This window comes from Dermacentor albipictus, chromosome 5 (genome assembly GCF_038994185.2).
Source record: "Dermacentor albipictus isolate Rhodes 1998 colony chromosome 5, USDA_Dalb.pri_finalv2, whole genome shotgun sequence".
In the NCBI taxonomy this organism is placed as follows: domain Eukaryota; kingdom Metazoa; phylum Arthropoda; class Arachnida; order Ixodida; family Ixodidae; genus Dermacentor; species Dermacentor albipictus.
In genome coordinates, this window is record NC_091825.1 from 91,006,984 (window position 1) to 91,021,743 (window position 14,760).

Below are 14,760 nucleotides of genomic sequence, written 5' to 3' on the forward strand. Positions count from 1 at the left end.
AAGAGCCAATACCGGGTTTTTAAATTTGTGCCATACGTTAGATCAACCGTGTCTAGAAAACTTCTTACTTACGTGATAGCGTAAATCGGTAGCTACAAGGCCAGTCTTCGGTGCTTGCTTTCTTTCATATACAGGCAATACTATATCTGCTCTTGGTGACACATTTCAAAGCATTTTATGCATAAGGTTCATCACATTGCACGTTTCTATGGTCCCACTCACCTCGTGTTCACTGCCAGGCTTAGGATGCAACATGGCAAATGGCCCTTTGTCGAGCATAATGTGTACGTCCTTTTCGTTCACTAAGGCATCCATGTCAATGTGATGCGTCGAATGCGGGCTTGTACGTGTCATCCCATGGTCGGACACGACAACTATATTGACCTGAGTTTTAGGGGAAATAAAGAGACCACGAATCGGACGATTTATTAACTTTTGGGAACAGTGCAGTTGTGTACCTTCAAGAACATGCTCTCAATGGCATCTCAATAGAATTACAAAAGCGTGATGGCGACGATAAAGGCTATTGCGATTCATGCTTATGGCAGTACAAGCTCATCCGTCTGATCATTTGGCCGCAAAATTAATAAATTTTGCTTTCGTTTTGTCGGGTGCCGCGGAAAGTATAAACACAGTGAAAGCATGTCCGAATATTTTTTTTTTGTAATGCCAACACTTGTTTTGGATAGAGCTCATCAATCTCGCACAATTAAGCAAATCGGCGTGCCATATCAAGGTGGATTCACTGCATGCTCCATATTTAGTAAACAAATATTCTAGCGCCAACGGGCAAGCAGGCGTCGTTGACTGATAATTTTTGCGAAGATAGATATGTGGTGCGTCATTTCCTATATTAAGAGCGATAGCGGCTGAAGCAGATGATTGGCACTTCATTTAAGCCTTAGCAACGCGGAATTTACGTGCATGGCGACTATACCTCTGTATTTATGCAATATTGCAGACCCAAAAGGGAGGCCAAGCAAGAGAGGCAGAATACAGGAATATATATATACAAAAGCAATGCCACTTATGCAATGATCGGACAACATAAAAGCGATGACTGAATTAGAATAATTGAATATACCCTGAAGAAATAAAACTTCACATAGACTATAACAATAACAGACGGTGTTCAAGGAGTCAGAATAAAGACAATATGCACATACGAGCACTTTCAACCATTCTGTCGAGAAAAAAGACAAGTTCCACTTGATGAACGTTGACGAATACGTTGATGAGCGAGTGAACATCGCAGAATAATGAAAATAAATAAGGAAGAAGCGGAATGTATCAAACAAAATTTGCGTGTAAAGAACTATGAAGCAAAGCAGTAACAAGGCTTGCCAACACAGCAATACCGCTAACGTTCAAGACACATGCGTTCTGTAGAATCAGGGCTTATCAATTGCTTTAATGGCAGGCTGTCCTAGCCTGTTACAAAGCCCAGGAAGAAAGAAAACTTAAGGAAGTTAGTTCGAGTGCTATAAGGTGTTAAAGAATCACCGTGATAATGTCGTGTTCGACGCACTGCAAGTGGTTGAACATAAGCCAATGGGCGCAAGAATAGAAGGTTGTACTTAAGTGAAAAAAAAAAAAGAAATTTCAGTCTTTGTGTTTTCATGCGCAGCTGTAATGTATGAATGTTACGTTGATTCATTAGCCAAGTAGGAGAGTCACTCAGTCTATATTTAGAATAACACAAACCTGAAACCGTTAGGTTGAATCAATTCTAACGCGTTATTCTGATAGGGTTACCATACGATGGATGCATATTCTACCTTCAGTTTGATGAGCGAGGTGCAAGCCTGTATTCTAGTACCAGAGGGAGCATGCCTGAGCAGACAAGGTTTCCTGAAAGACGAGTTATATACGTTAGAAATGTGGCTGTACCAGCTAAGTTCACTGGTTATTTGGATTCCTAGGTATCTGTATTAGCTGATTTTGGTCAGCGGCTCAGAGCCGAGGTCATAGACAAACCACTTTTTTATTTTTCATCTTATGGAAATGTAAACAGTTTTCACAGCGAAAACGTTTATCGCTGGGGTTTCGTGGATTTTTCGTGTCCGTCAAGAAATTTGCGTGTGCAAAAACCAGCTCCCGAATTTGATGCAAGGTGGCTTCATTCTATGCAAAAGCTTATACGTCTAATCAGTTCGATATGCATGTTCAGTAAATTAGTTATAAATAGGAACCCTTTTAAAGATAAGTAAACTCTTTGGTACATAATTTTTGTGCTTGCTTACATAGAGAAAGAGAAACGGGCTTTAATAATTATGCTGGACATGTTAGCCTGGCTTTTCACGTGACATGCTACTCCAGGTGCTGGTTGATGGTGATGATATATACAGCGATAAACACTTAACAGCACATACAGTCACACGAACACACACATATAGATACGCAATAGAGATTTTTGCAAAGTGTTGTTAAGCCATTCATTGTCTGTTACGTGACGTTGAAATTTCTCATTGGGTAGGCATAGAAATGTTCTGCATTTAATAACGGAGGTGACACAAGAATATATGCGCACACCAATCGTCACAATGACCGCCGATCAGGATAATCAACTCATATACAAGTTTTGAGACTTATAAGCTTTTGCATAAAATGAAGCAAATGATACGAACACGGTCCTACTAAGACCACCGAATAAGGAACAACGATCAAGAAAATGTGTTTTGGCGTTTGTGTTACGCCAATTTAAAAAAATATGTGTCCATGTGTTTGTTAATGTGCCACCGATCAGAAGATATGTGTGTGTTCGTGTCCTACTGATCAAGAACACCGATCAAAATAAAACTGTATATCTTTCGTATGGATGACTACCGTCACCACGCAAGAGAAATTAAATGTGCTCATATGCCTTTGATCTAAATTCTCTGCCCCCTCTATGTCGTGTGCTAAACAGCTTCGCTGGTAATCCACTTTCACAGCAGTAGAATGGCGCGTGATTTTTTTACCCTGTTCAATTCATGCCCCCCACCGAATGCACCAGGAAAGACTGTTTTGAAGGTCAGAATTAAGCATTATTTGATCATCGTGGCAAGTAAATTATCAGTTGAAACAAACTGCTTCCGATTAGTTAGATAAACCACCCCGAGTTAATAATATAGCCTCAAAGGTCAATCGACCGCACCTTTTCTTTTTCATAAGTTTTCTGTGAGGAACAAGGTCAAACGCTCTTTCTGAAGGCTAAAAATATTACGCCAATTTGACTTGCCAAGAGCGTTAGAAAAGTTGCGAATAATTCTCGTTAATTGTGTCGCAGTAGAGAAACTTTGCGGAAACCAATGCTGGTAAGGAGAAAGTAAATTTTTGCCACGTAGAAATTTAGTTATTTCAATACGTATAATATGTTCGATTAACTTGAAACATGATGAAGTTAACAATAGTGGACGATAACTGCTCAGTAGTGTTGTGTCGCCTTTTTGGGGGATGGGAACGACACGTGTAGTTAGCCAGTCTGTGGGTAGAGTAGCCGAAGACAACGAGGAACCGAAGATAACAACAAGAAAATGGGCTAACACTTCAGCATGCCTGTGCAGAAAAGCATTCAGTGTGTTGTCTGATCCTAGAGATGATTTAGCTTTGAGGTTCAGTAACATCAACACTACACCTGGTTGCAATACAGTATCAGAGATTGAGTTACATGGTATGAGGTTAGGGCTTATACCACCATCGAAAGTTGAAGAAACACTGGGAAAAAAATCATTGAAATTCTCCGCGATAAGTTGTTTTTCGACAGCAACATGACCCTCGTGAACAATTTGGTCAATTCACTTGGTTATCGTGCTTAGGAAAGCCTAGCATTTTTCGGGGGCCGTTCGAATGAAATTTCGCGATATCTATCCCAGCGTCGCGTTACCTTCGCACTAGCCAAATATTTTGGATTTTTTCAGTTCCGGCTTCATAGAATATTTGCTGTAGGTTTTGACTTGAACACGACTTCCTCATTAGTGGGGAATAGTAAAGTTAAAACTAGTTGAAAAAGCGTGCGTCGAGCATGAAAATGTTTTTCGTGCGCACTGCAAGAGCAAACGTCTGAATGCAAATGAATGTCATCGGAAACCAACAAGGTTTACTAGTTAAAGCACCCAATCTGTTTAACGAGAAAGAGTTGTCTTTGTAACCCGAGGAAAAGAAGCTCTTTCTATTTTATTCGAGTTGGTCGTCACGTGGCACGCAAAAGTGGTTGAATGATGAAAGCGTATGGGTTCGCCTCATGCAAATTCTGTAGTAACAGCGCGTGTATCTTCCACGTGATAGTGCGTATTGCTTTACCTCTTCTAGAAGTCCTTGTTTTTGAAGGGCAATTTGCAGGTTCCACAAGTATCGATCAACCTTCTTGACTGCCTCGTGAATGCCTTCGCTGTCGGGCCCATTTCTATGACCTGCGAAAAAAAATTATTAGGGAGCGGTGGCATGTGACATGCCTTACTTAGGACATGTTGCTTAGGGTTATTAGAACACTCAACGTTTTTATATTTCTTATGGAGCTCTCTATTCTTGTCAATATTGTTTCACACCCTGGGGTTATAAGTAAATTCCAAAAAGAATAACAGTTTCGTAAGAGATAAGTGCCTTTCTCCCTCGACCATTTTCCTTCATGTTGAGTAAGTGCGCGCTCATGTCGCAGTTTACGCCCACTCACACTGATGGAAATTGCGTAGATGCTTTTTTTTGGCTGCAGCGTCTTCCATTTATCTGCATACTCATAGTTTCACTTTCCTTGTGTACGCATGTATTCACTTTGGCATTGCGGCACTGCAGCTTCTTGATGTTTGTAGTGCGTGAGCATGAATGTACAACTTATCGTGGCGATAGCATTATGTGGCTTTATCGCTTATCTCGATCGCTAAAGAATAGAATGAAATGGCGGGTATCAGGACTATTACTATCGTCGTTTCTGAGACTAAATATTGCAGTCTTCATCCCTCCTACACCAAAGTTAGGTAATTTCGTGCGTCCCATGACGATGTCAGTGCCAAAACTATGTCATGTCCTAGCACTTGCGTGAACATTCTGAAGCGCAAGTCCGGAACGTTCTTCTCCGCGTGCCTGTCTTCTTGATACTTATTTTCAAACTTTGTTATCAGCATTACGTATGCAAATGAGCTAAATAAACAAGGGTGATATCTGCGGACCTCAGAAGGCAATGAGCCTCCCAAGTGATGAGGTCATGGCATGGTATAATGATAAAATGCGTTGTCCACAGAAAGTGTTCGTTGAATTATTTGCAGCCCCTCTAGAAAGCGACGCAGATGTTTCAGTTTCCTTTACATTCCCACCTTGGCCAACGTTTATCCACTTAGCGCCTCAAACACACATATCCACGAGTAAATCAAATTTATATATTACATGTGTTTCACGTGAAAAATAATTGCGGCAGAAACCATCAAAGATGATCGTCAGCGCCAGCTAAAGCTTTCTTCCGTGACCTGCTGCATATTTCCATTTTTTTCCTCTTGCTATTCTTCTTCTTTCTCCTTTTATTCCCTTTACCCCTTTCCCCAGCACAGGGTAGCCAGCCGGTACTTACACTGGCTAACCCCCCTGTCCTTCCTCCCCTTTGTCTCCTCCTCCTCCTCCTCCTTGTACCATGCGTGAATCACGAAACTGGGCACATCAGCAAGTAAACGAAGTGTCAATCCCACCGCCAGCCACAATGCCAAATGATACCACGACAAGGTATATGATGTTGTAATCACAGCATCCAAGTTGCAACTCTGTAGCTAACACCACTATCCCTACTATCATGGCTGCAACTACGTTGCAATGACTATTTTTTTATCAAGCGGCCGCGCTCGAAGCCGATGTCCGTTGTGAATGGGATACTATGATTTAATATATTTTAGGCTATGAATAGCTTTTGTGTCACCTCGGCAGTTTCCGCAAGGGCGATTGCCCAAGAAGGGGCACATACCAATATTACATATGCAGTGCCTAACGTGTCTGTTATGACCGCCAGCAACCGGAAGCTAGTTATCAATTCGGGCACATACTAACTGGTCCAAGTTGTCTGCTCGGCAAGATTGCCGCCAGCTCATATCTAGCGGCCCAAGTAGACTCTCCTCTTTTATTGACGGCCAGAAGCATACAAACCGCGAAGTGGAGGGAAGAGCCAGAAAAGCCATGGCTTTAAAAGCAATTCTCATTAAAACCCCCCAAAAGGAACTTACCTTCAGCGTCGGGTCCTTCATAGTAAAACATTGCCAAATCGAGTGTGCCCGCCTTGAACGCGTCTACTGCTTCTGCTATTCTTTGGTTCATCAGGTGGTCGATCTCGGTCGAATAGCCGCCGTACGGGGTGCAGCTCTGGGGCCGCGTGCCGTTGATGCTGACCTGGCAGCCGTCCCACCAGAACATGGCCACGGTGCGGTTGCGGCGCAGAGCCCGCGTCCACAGGGGTTCCGCACGAGTCCACCAACGCGGGTGGAAGCTCTCCGGAGACGACATCTTGAAGTAGGAGCCGGTTTTCGTGTCGTACATGTAGTTCCCCAGAATCCCGTGGTCCTCGGTGTATAGGCCTAGGGGAAGACATAAACACAGCGAGTGAATGCACCATGCTTTAACCGAACAGCTGCTAAAGCAAGAATGATTTCTAGTGTGTCAGGAGTGCCTGTTCTTGGAACTATACTCAGGATATGATATCGATCACTCACGGCACCATGCAGCGATTGACATGGGTTTCCAATCGAGAAGCTCGCTTTAAAGCTAACAACAATGAGATCATTCTCAGTGCAAAAATACTTCGTTAATTTATCACTACACAGTAACTACATTCCATAAAAATTACCCGCATTAGCAGCAAACGTCGTTCAGCGCATACGTTTAAGCAAAACCATTCACTATCTATAGCTGAAATTCAAAAGCATACTCAGGTGGCTGCACACGGTGAAACAAATGAAAAGAAAGCTTCCCCCAAAGAACACCAGACCGTTGCAAAGTTCGTGCGTAACTGAGGCGCCTGTTGGTGAGCAGTCCCAAAAGAAAGGTACGCTGATAATTATTCTTTTATGCCATCCCAATAAACTTGTTTTCCTGTGACTACCATTTATATATAATATGTAGCTCTACCGTGTAGGCTGTACTTTCTGTCCTAGGAAAAAATTCGACGTTGTCAAGCATATTGATACTGCAGCAAATATCTAATTTGTGCTAAAAAGGCTTCTTCGTGATTATTTTAACACTAATCTTCCTAGGGGTACGCTACCGAGCTTCGATTTGGCTATATCCGTACCATGAGCACGCCCATTCACAAAACGGTAAAATGCGAGAACTTCTTTTGTCACATTCAGCTGTTACATTTGCAGAACCTATCAACATGTATCGCATCACGTGCAAAAAGTGGGTTGGTGTAAATAGTTCCAATATGACCATGGGTAAATGTGCCCTTACACTATGAATAAATGTATCTTAGATTGTTGCGAATACTTAAGCTGCCCCGAGTAGGAAAACGGGCAGCTGTTTTTGTTAAAGGAAAAGAACTACGCTTAACGCAGGAGCGCTCGTGGCAGCACAGAGAAGAAGCAGTTGCCCATTTTTCTTTAACGCCGCGCCTTTATTTGGTGTGACCATGATACTGTAACTAGAATACCCTTTGTACAGGCTTTCTGCCTAGACCTAACCCAAGCATCATTCTGGACCCCCCAAAAAATCGAAGGGGGACAAAAGGGTCATGGGAAGATAATAACTCGAAGTGATGAAGCGTAGGCGAATTAAGAAGACATCAGTACCAGGCAAACGCTTGTGCAAAGAAGACTTGTCATCGTGAGAGCAAATGCAACCTGACCGCCTTCAGTAGGAGTGGCGGCACCACAACGAGAATGTCGTTTTGACACTTTTCGATTGCTTTACCGGTTCGTTACAACTTCTATGTTTCGCAGTTACGATCGAACTGTTTGTTTGTGCTGCCGCTCCCAGTGAACTGCTGTGATGTTTTGCATGCACTATGGTCGCACCTAGAACTCCTTTTGGCCAGGGACATAGAAAGCGACGCGGGCCCTCCTATTGAAAAAATGCTCGAAAAAATTTTGGAAAAACAAACGCTACTAGAAGCACGGCTGACGCATATTGAAAGGATGCTTGATTTATTTGCCAAGAAAGTTGTGAAATTGGCGAATATCGAGGCTACCGTTAAAAATCTCGAAAGCACTGTTCAGCGTCAACAACAAAATATACGAGATATTGAAGACAGAGCCCGGCGTAACAATCTGATTGTGTTTGGTGTAAAGGAAAGTGTTAACGAGACGCGAGAAGACTTAGAAGATAAGGTCATCAGGAACATATTTTTCCCACTGCTTGGTGTCAGACCAACCTCTGTCGAAAGAATCGACAGACTTGGTAAAAGAAGGAATGATCGTGATCAACCCATTATTTTACGCTTGTACGACTACAATGAAAAAATAGCTATCTTCAAAAACTGCAAGAAACTGAAAGGCACGAAGATAAGTATGGCTGACGACTATTCGTACGAAACGCTTCAAAAAAGAAAGTCACTCTGGCAATCGGCTAAAACTGATAAAAATGAAGGATCTAAGCTAAGGCTTGTTCATGACAAGTTTTTCATTAACGACATCCCCTATACATCAGACGCCCAGTCTAACTGTAGGGTGAGGATGCGCAGTAACGCCAAAGCCAGCCCCCGTGGCCAAGACTGACAAGGAAAGGAGCATGAGCTCAGGCTGATAAACGTAAATGCTCGCAACATTGTGAAAAAGGTTGACGAACTTGGATGCGTGAAGCTATTACATGATCCACATATATTACCAATAACTTATACGTGGCTGCATGAGGGTATCGTGGACGATGAAGTCTTTCCCTGCGCATATAACGTGCAGCGTACAGATAGGGCGTCGAGAGGCGAAGGCGTTGCACTGTTAGTTAAAAAATCACTTAGATATGAAGTTCTGCCTATGAAAGCGTATGGTGTAAGTTGTTTTTTTTTCACCATTTTGCGTTGGTGATCGGTGTAATTTATAGACCCCATGGTAACCTTACCGAGTTCTTTGTGAAGATTGATCAGCATTTAAGAACAATAACTACAGATAGAAGTAAAGTTATTTTGGTGGCTGATTTCAACCTACGGGAGTAAATTGGGATGCAAGAATCCCTGGGACACTTGAGAGGCCACATGCGGAACTTATGCTAGAAATCATGGTGAAACCTGGCTTGGTTCAAGTGGTCGAGAAATCTACGCGAATTCAAAGAAATTCCAGCGCCCTTTTAGACCTCTTATTCTTATCAGAGAGTACCTTTGAATGTAATATTGAAGTGGGGGAAGAAATCTCGGACCATAAAATGCTCGTAGCCGCTCCAAAAAATATAAACTGTTTAAATAAAAACCGGATGGCTCATGTCTATAATTTTAACTGAGCCGATGATACGGCCGTCTTAGATTATTTAGAATTGGCTTTAGACCGTATGCCTGAAGAAAATGATGAAGATGAATTATGGAGGTATTTTACAGAGGTGGTGACCCGTTCATTATCTCTGTTTGTGCCAAAAAGAGCCAAGCTTTTACATAAAAGCAATCCATGGGTTTCTCGCGAGTTAATGCATTTCAAACGTCAGCTACGTCGTGCGTGGCAACTAAAACCGAAAAATCCCGAGAGAATATCTGCCCTTATAAGAGCGTCTGAAACGTGTATTTTCGCTTCAACACTGACTAATTATCTTAAAACATCACGGCGATACGTTGCCCGATCAAAGCCTACAATCAATGCAATAGTTGTAAATGATACCGTGTGTAACAATCCCCAAATTGTTGCCCAAGAGTTCAACGCTTTTTTGTTCGGTTCTGTATTCAGCCGAAGAGATGAGAGTCCTGCAATAGATTTAGAATGCGAGGACTATACTAATGATAGCATTTTTATCTCTAAAGAAGGTATAGTCGACATGTTGCTAAAATTGGACGTAAAAAGGTCTCCTGGTCCTGACAAAATACCGAATGAGTATTTAAAGCGATACTGTGAATGGATAGCATGCTTCTTGGTCAAAATCTTTTCTCTGTCATTAATAAATAGTGCATTACTAAGTCAATAGTTATTAGCGAGGATTGTGCCTGTTTATAAGGCTGGAGACAGGCTAGACATAGGGAACTACCATCCGATATCCATAACTTGTACGGCTTGCGAAATCGTAGAGCATATAATTAGTAAAAAGTTAGTAGAATATATTGAAAACAATAACATTTTTTACAACAAAGAATATGGTTTTCGAAGGCGTCTGTCAACTGTCACACAATTATTTGAAACAATACAGTTTTGCCGAAGCCCTTAATTGTTACGAACAAGTCGATGTCAGCGCTCTGGATTTATCAAAGGCATTTGATAGGGTTAACCATAGCCAGCTAATTGAAAAGCTTTATGTGTATAATGTAAATTCAAAAATTAATAAGTGGATTCAGGCTTACTTACACAACAAACAGTTTGTTGAAATAGATGGCGAGTGCTCCTTTTTCCATCCTGCATAATCAGGTGTACCTCAGGGGTCGGTTTTGGGTCCAATTTTGTTCCTACTGTATACTAATGATATCGCAACTGATGTACATCCTATGATTGAAGTGCGGTTGTTTGCCGATGACTGCCTCTTGTTTTGCCGCGTTAAGAGTGTTTCTGATCAAGAACGACTAATTGAAGCTTTATGTCGAATTTATAACTGGTGTGAAAAATGGCATAGGCAAATCAATTTTGATAAGTCTGTTTGTATGACAGTTACGAATAAGAAAACTGCATTGATGTTTTCTTATGCTGTATGTATATAATTAAGCGTTCCACGAAGCTGAAATATTTTGGCGTAAGAATCACTAGTAACCTCAACTGGAATGAACACGTCGAAAACATATGTGGATCAGCCCAGCGCAAGCTTGGTTTGTTACGGCGTAAATTGAGAGATGCTGCACCAGATATTTAACTTGAGGCATACACTACCATTGTTAGACGAAATTTAGAGTATGCTTGTATAATTTGGGACCCTCATCAACAATACATAACAGATAAATTAGAGCGCATTCAGCGAATGGCAGTTAGGTTTATTTGCACGTCTGACTAGGCTTCGTGAGACGAAAGCCAAGTCAAGACAGCTGCTGTGCGTGGAGCCACGTAAGAACGTATGACTTCCATCATTCAGCAGCCAAAGTTCATTACTGGAGGCGAAAGATATCAGAGCTCTGCCTCTTGCGTTGATGATCGGACTTCCCCAGAGTGTATGATGGGCGTTGAAATCTCCAGTGATGACCCAGGGATTGGAAGTTGAGGAAAGGATGTCTCGTAGTCTTTTGTAATCAAATCGACTTGACGGAGATAGGTAGGCGCCTACAAAAGTGAAGGCCAGATTCGTTTTCCTTACGTGTAGGCATATATATTGATTAGTGTCATTTAGGTGGTACAGGCTGATGTGTGTAGGTGAGGTCACGGCGAATAAACACCAAAACCTTACTGTTTTCATAAACAGCTGACGACATAAACGATTCATATCCAGAAAGCCTGATATTGTTCGATAAGTTCGGCTCGCAAATGACGATAATGGGAAAGATATTGGCGAACACGAAGCGACGGAAATCCGAAAGGCGCGGTCTGAGTCCGCGGGCATTCCACTGAAAAATAGCTGCTTGTCGGACCTCTTCCCTAAAAGACCGTGGCTGTGGAGCCATGATCTACTCAAGGGTTGCAAGCACCGGACTCAGAGCGTTCAGTACTTGAAGCGCACTTCTGGCAGACGGTGTGTGCATGTTGCTTAGCAGCACGCGAATGGCATTCATTAAAGGCCTAATAAGTGCTATCACTTGCTCATCTGTTTTCCGCGACTCCTCGGATACAGCACCTTGCTGTACTGGGGGCGGCTTCTTCTGCGGCTCTTCTGGCGGTCGTGTACGCGAAAGTGGTGGCCATTCCTTTGTGGAGAGAGATTTGGCAGTTTGCTCCCTTCCAACATTGGTGTTCGGAGTGCTGGAAACGTCCGCTGATGATGATGCTTGACGAGGGGACTTTTCCTGAAAGCTTGATGTTTTCCGCCGTGAAGACCTTCGTCGGTGACGTCGTCTTCGCCGTACTTTCACAGCGGCCTCTTTGTGGGTAGAGTTGTCTCTCACCATTTGTTTAAGAATGGTGATCTCTTTATTGATCTGGGGACAGTCTTTGGAAGAGGCGCAGTGATCACCTTGACAATTAGGAAACTTGAACGTGGTTGCGCTGCAGTTGTCTTCTGAGTGGGGTTCGGCCCACCGAGGGCACACGGCCGAATTTCTGCAAGCACCCTTCACATGTCCAATCTTCTGACAATTGAAGCATTGCATTGGTCTTTGAATAAATGGTCGAACCTGGTGGTGAAAGTGGCCGACCTTCACGTAGGGTGGAAGGCAGTCGCCTTTGAAGGTTATCCTCACACAACGTGTGTTGCCGAGGTGACCAACATGCACAATCACGTTGTGTTCGCTTGCTGGTTTTATGAGAATTGGGAGGACTGCCTTAGATATTTCATTGTCAATGTCATAGATGACTCCTGTTATTGTGGCACCATTCGTTGGCACGATGGAGCGGACCTTGATGTTTCCCAGCTGCGTTACATGTTGTAGTATGGTCAGTGCACTCGGGTTCATCACATCGATTGCCAGGATGTTTCGCCTAGTATTTATCCTAACATCCTTGATCTCATTTGGCACGGTGTTTTCTAGATACACGGAGAGTGGTTGCCTGTTGAGGACGCGCAGGTTGTCGGTAGCGTTCTGTGGCACAAACAGGATGGAGTGAGGCCATCGCTGAGGAGCTGTTTTCACAGTGTTCGAGCTGGACGCCGAAGATGAGTTGATAATTCTTCGTTTGGCCTTGCGGTACTGGACAAGTCGGAAGCTGTCTTCCGAGGACTCGTCACCTGATGCGCAGTACAGCTCTGTGTCCTCGCTACCACTCGACGTATTTCCTCGCTTCTTCGAACCGATGTACGCGGGTGAACGGGAACCGGGAGGATCCTCGGGGTGTTGTACATCCATCACCGCGATGGAGGGGGCGGTAGACCCCACAGGTGCAGTAGGAAGTCCAGAAAAACACAGAGACGGGCGAGAAGTTAATCAAAAACTAATCACAATTACGCTATATTGCCTTATGTGCCAAGAGTTGATATCTTTAAGCACTCTTTCATTGTCCAGACAACTGTTGAGTGGAATAACTTGAATTCTTGTGTTTCCGAGCAATAACATGGTTGACCCTTTTGAAGGAAACTTGACGGAGTTCTTTGCGTGAACTTTGTGCTCTGTATTCCCGCCCTGTAACAGCCCGGCAGGGCTCATATTATTGGAAATAAATAAATAAATAAATAAATAAATAAATAAATAAATAAATAAATAAATAAATAAATAAATAAATAAATAAGAACTGTTTGCAATCCTGCGTGCTTGGCGTTTGAAAACATCAGTAAAAAATATGCGCGATAATGGTTATTTTTAGCGATTCGCAAGCCGCTCTCACATTACTACAAAGCAATAAGAGAAATTCTTCGAACACTTTGCTATTGTATGTTACGCTCAAAGAACACACAAAAACAAGCGCACTTAGCCACGTAATTGCATTTCTATGGGTACCAGGGCACGGCAACATTTCCTGGTAACGCTGCAGCGGACGCAGCTGCGAATCGGGCGCACATTAGCGCAGAGGCAATCAATCTTTCTCTTTTGCGAAGCGGAGTCAGTCTGCTCCTGTGACAGATATCCTGTCGTCTCAGCAAAACTACCTCGTTTGATCAGCAATCTTAGAACTCGGAGTTATACTTTATAGACAAATGTATGAACCTATCGACTCAGTCAAATCTGAGAGAAAACAGAAAATTCGAAACATTGGTGCACCACCTGCAGCTTGGTACTGCGTTTAGACGGCATTTTTTATACAAAATAAAACGTCTCTCTAGTCTTCAGACTTCTTGTGGCCATTCAGACCGAGATGTGCATCCTCTCCTTCTCGAGTGGACTAAATAGGATTCACAACGAAGGCTATTGCAAGCAAATTTCTTGCTTTTACATAGAAGACCATGCAGCCTAAAAAAAATACTTGGTCCATGGTCAATGGCGAGCCTTCAGCAAAGTGCTTTGAAAAAGTTTGTCGAGTACACCAGCATGTTGGGCAAAGATTAAATTTCATTTTATCCTAATAAGCTAATTATGTAATAGAAATGTTGTTCTGTCTTGAAAATAGATTTATGTGTGGATCGTGATTTTTACGCTGTGTGTAATTACTTGTCTTTGCTTTGCAGTGTAATCACTTGTATGTTGTGTTTTGGCTATTGAAAATATTTGACTTTATATATTCGTATGTGTACTGAACTCATGCACAAACTTTTGCGATTCATGTGCTGTTGGGCTATATTGTTTTAATTCGTCGGGTGTTCTACTGAGCGCCACATTTTGTGACATCATTGTCCCTTTTTGCGCATACTTGTTTCCTGTGCTAAGTGGCAAGGAGTAGCCGGTGTCACCATAAAGGCGCCGCCATCTCCTATTCATCATTACAGTAAAAAAAAAGAAAAGTGACCAGTCGTGTGACGTCAGCCGCAAGAAGCAGACGGCGGTGACGAAGGCAGTACGAAGGCGACGGCACATTTTGCTCTACTTCGGCCATTCGACCCCCGTGTCCGACATGCCAGTTCTTGAGTTTCGTCTAAAAGCGAGGCATTGAAAGCAGTAGCAAGTTGTAGCGCTGTGCTCGAGCCCCACGCGCGGTGTTCCAACAATACGCGGAGTCGACACGGCGCAGCACAGAACGCGAGGCAACG

General features: G+C 42.9%; 1 protein-coding gene across 1 annotated transcript in view; it reads right to left on the reverse strand.

Annotated features, from left to right (window-relative positions):
- Window positions 1-14,760, reverse strand: part of LOC139059935 (glycerophosphocholine cholinephosphodiesterase ENPP6-like) — a 34,586-nt gene that overhangs the window by 11,706 nt on the left and 8,120 nt on the right. Inside the window, exons 2-4 of the mRNA XM_070538562.1 lie at window positions 6,180-6,527; window positions 4,282-4,391; window positions 223-384 (exon numbers count right to left, since the gene is read on the reverse strand). Of these exons, the coding sequence (XP_070394663.1) occupies window positions 223-384; window positions 4,282-4,391; window positions 6,180-6,527 (620 nt within the window). The remainder of the gene's footprint in view (window positions 1-222; window positions 385-4,281; window positions 4,392-6,179; window positions 6,528-14,760) is intronic.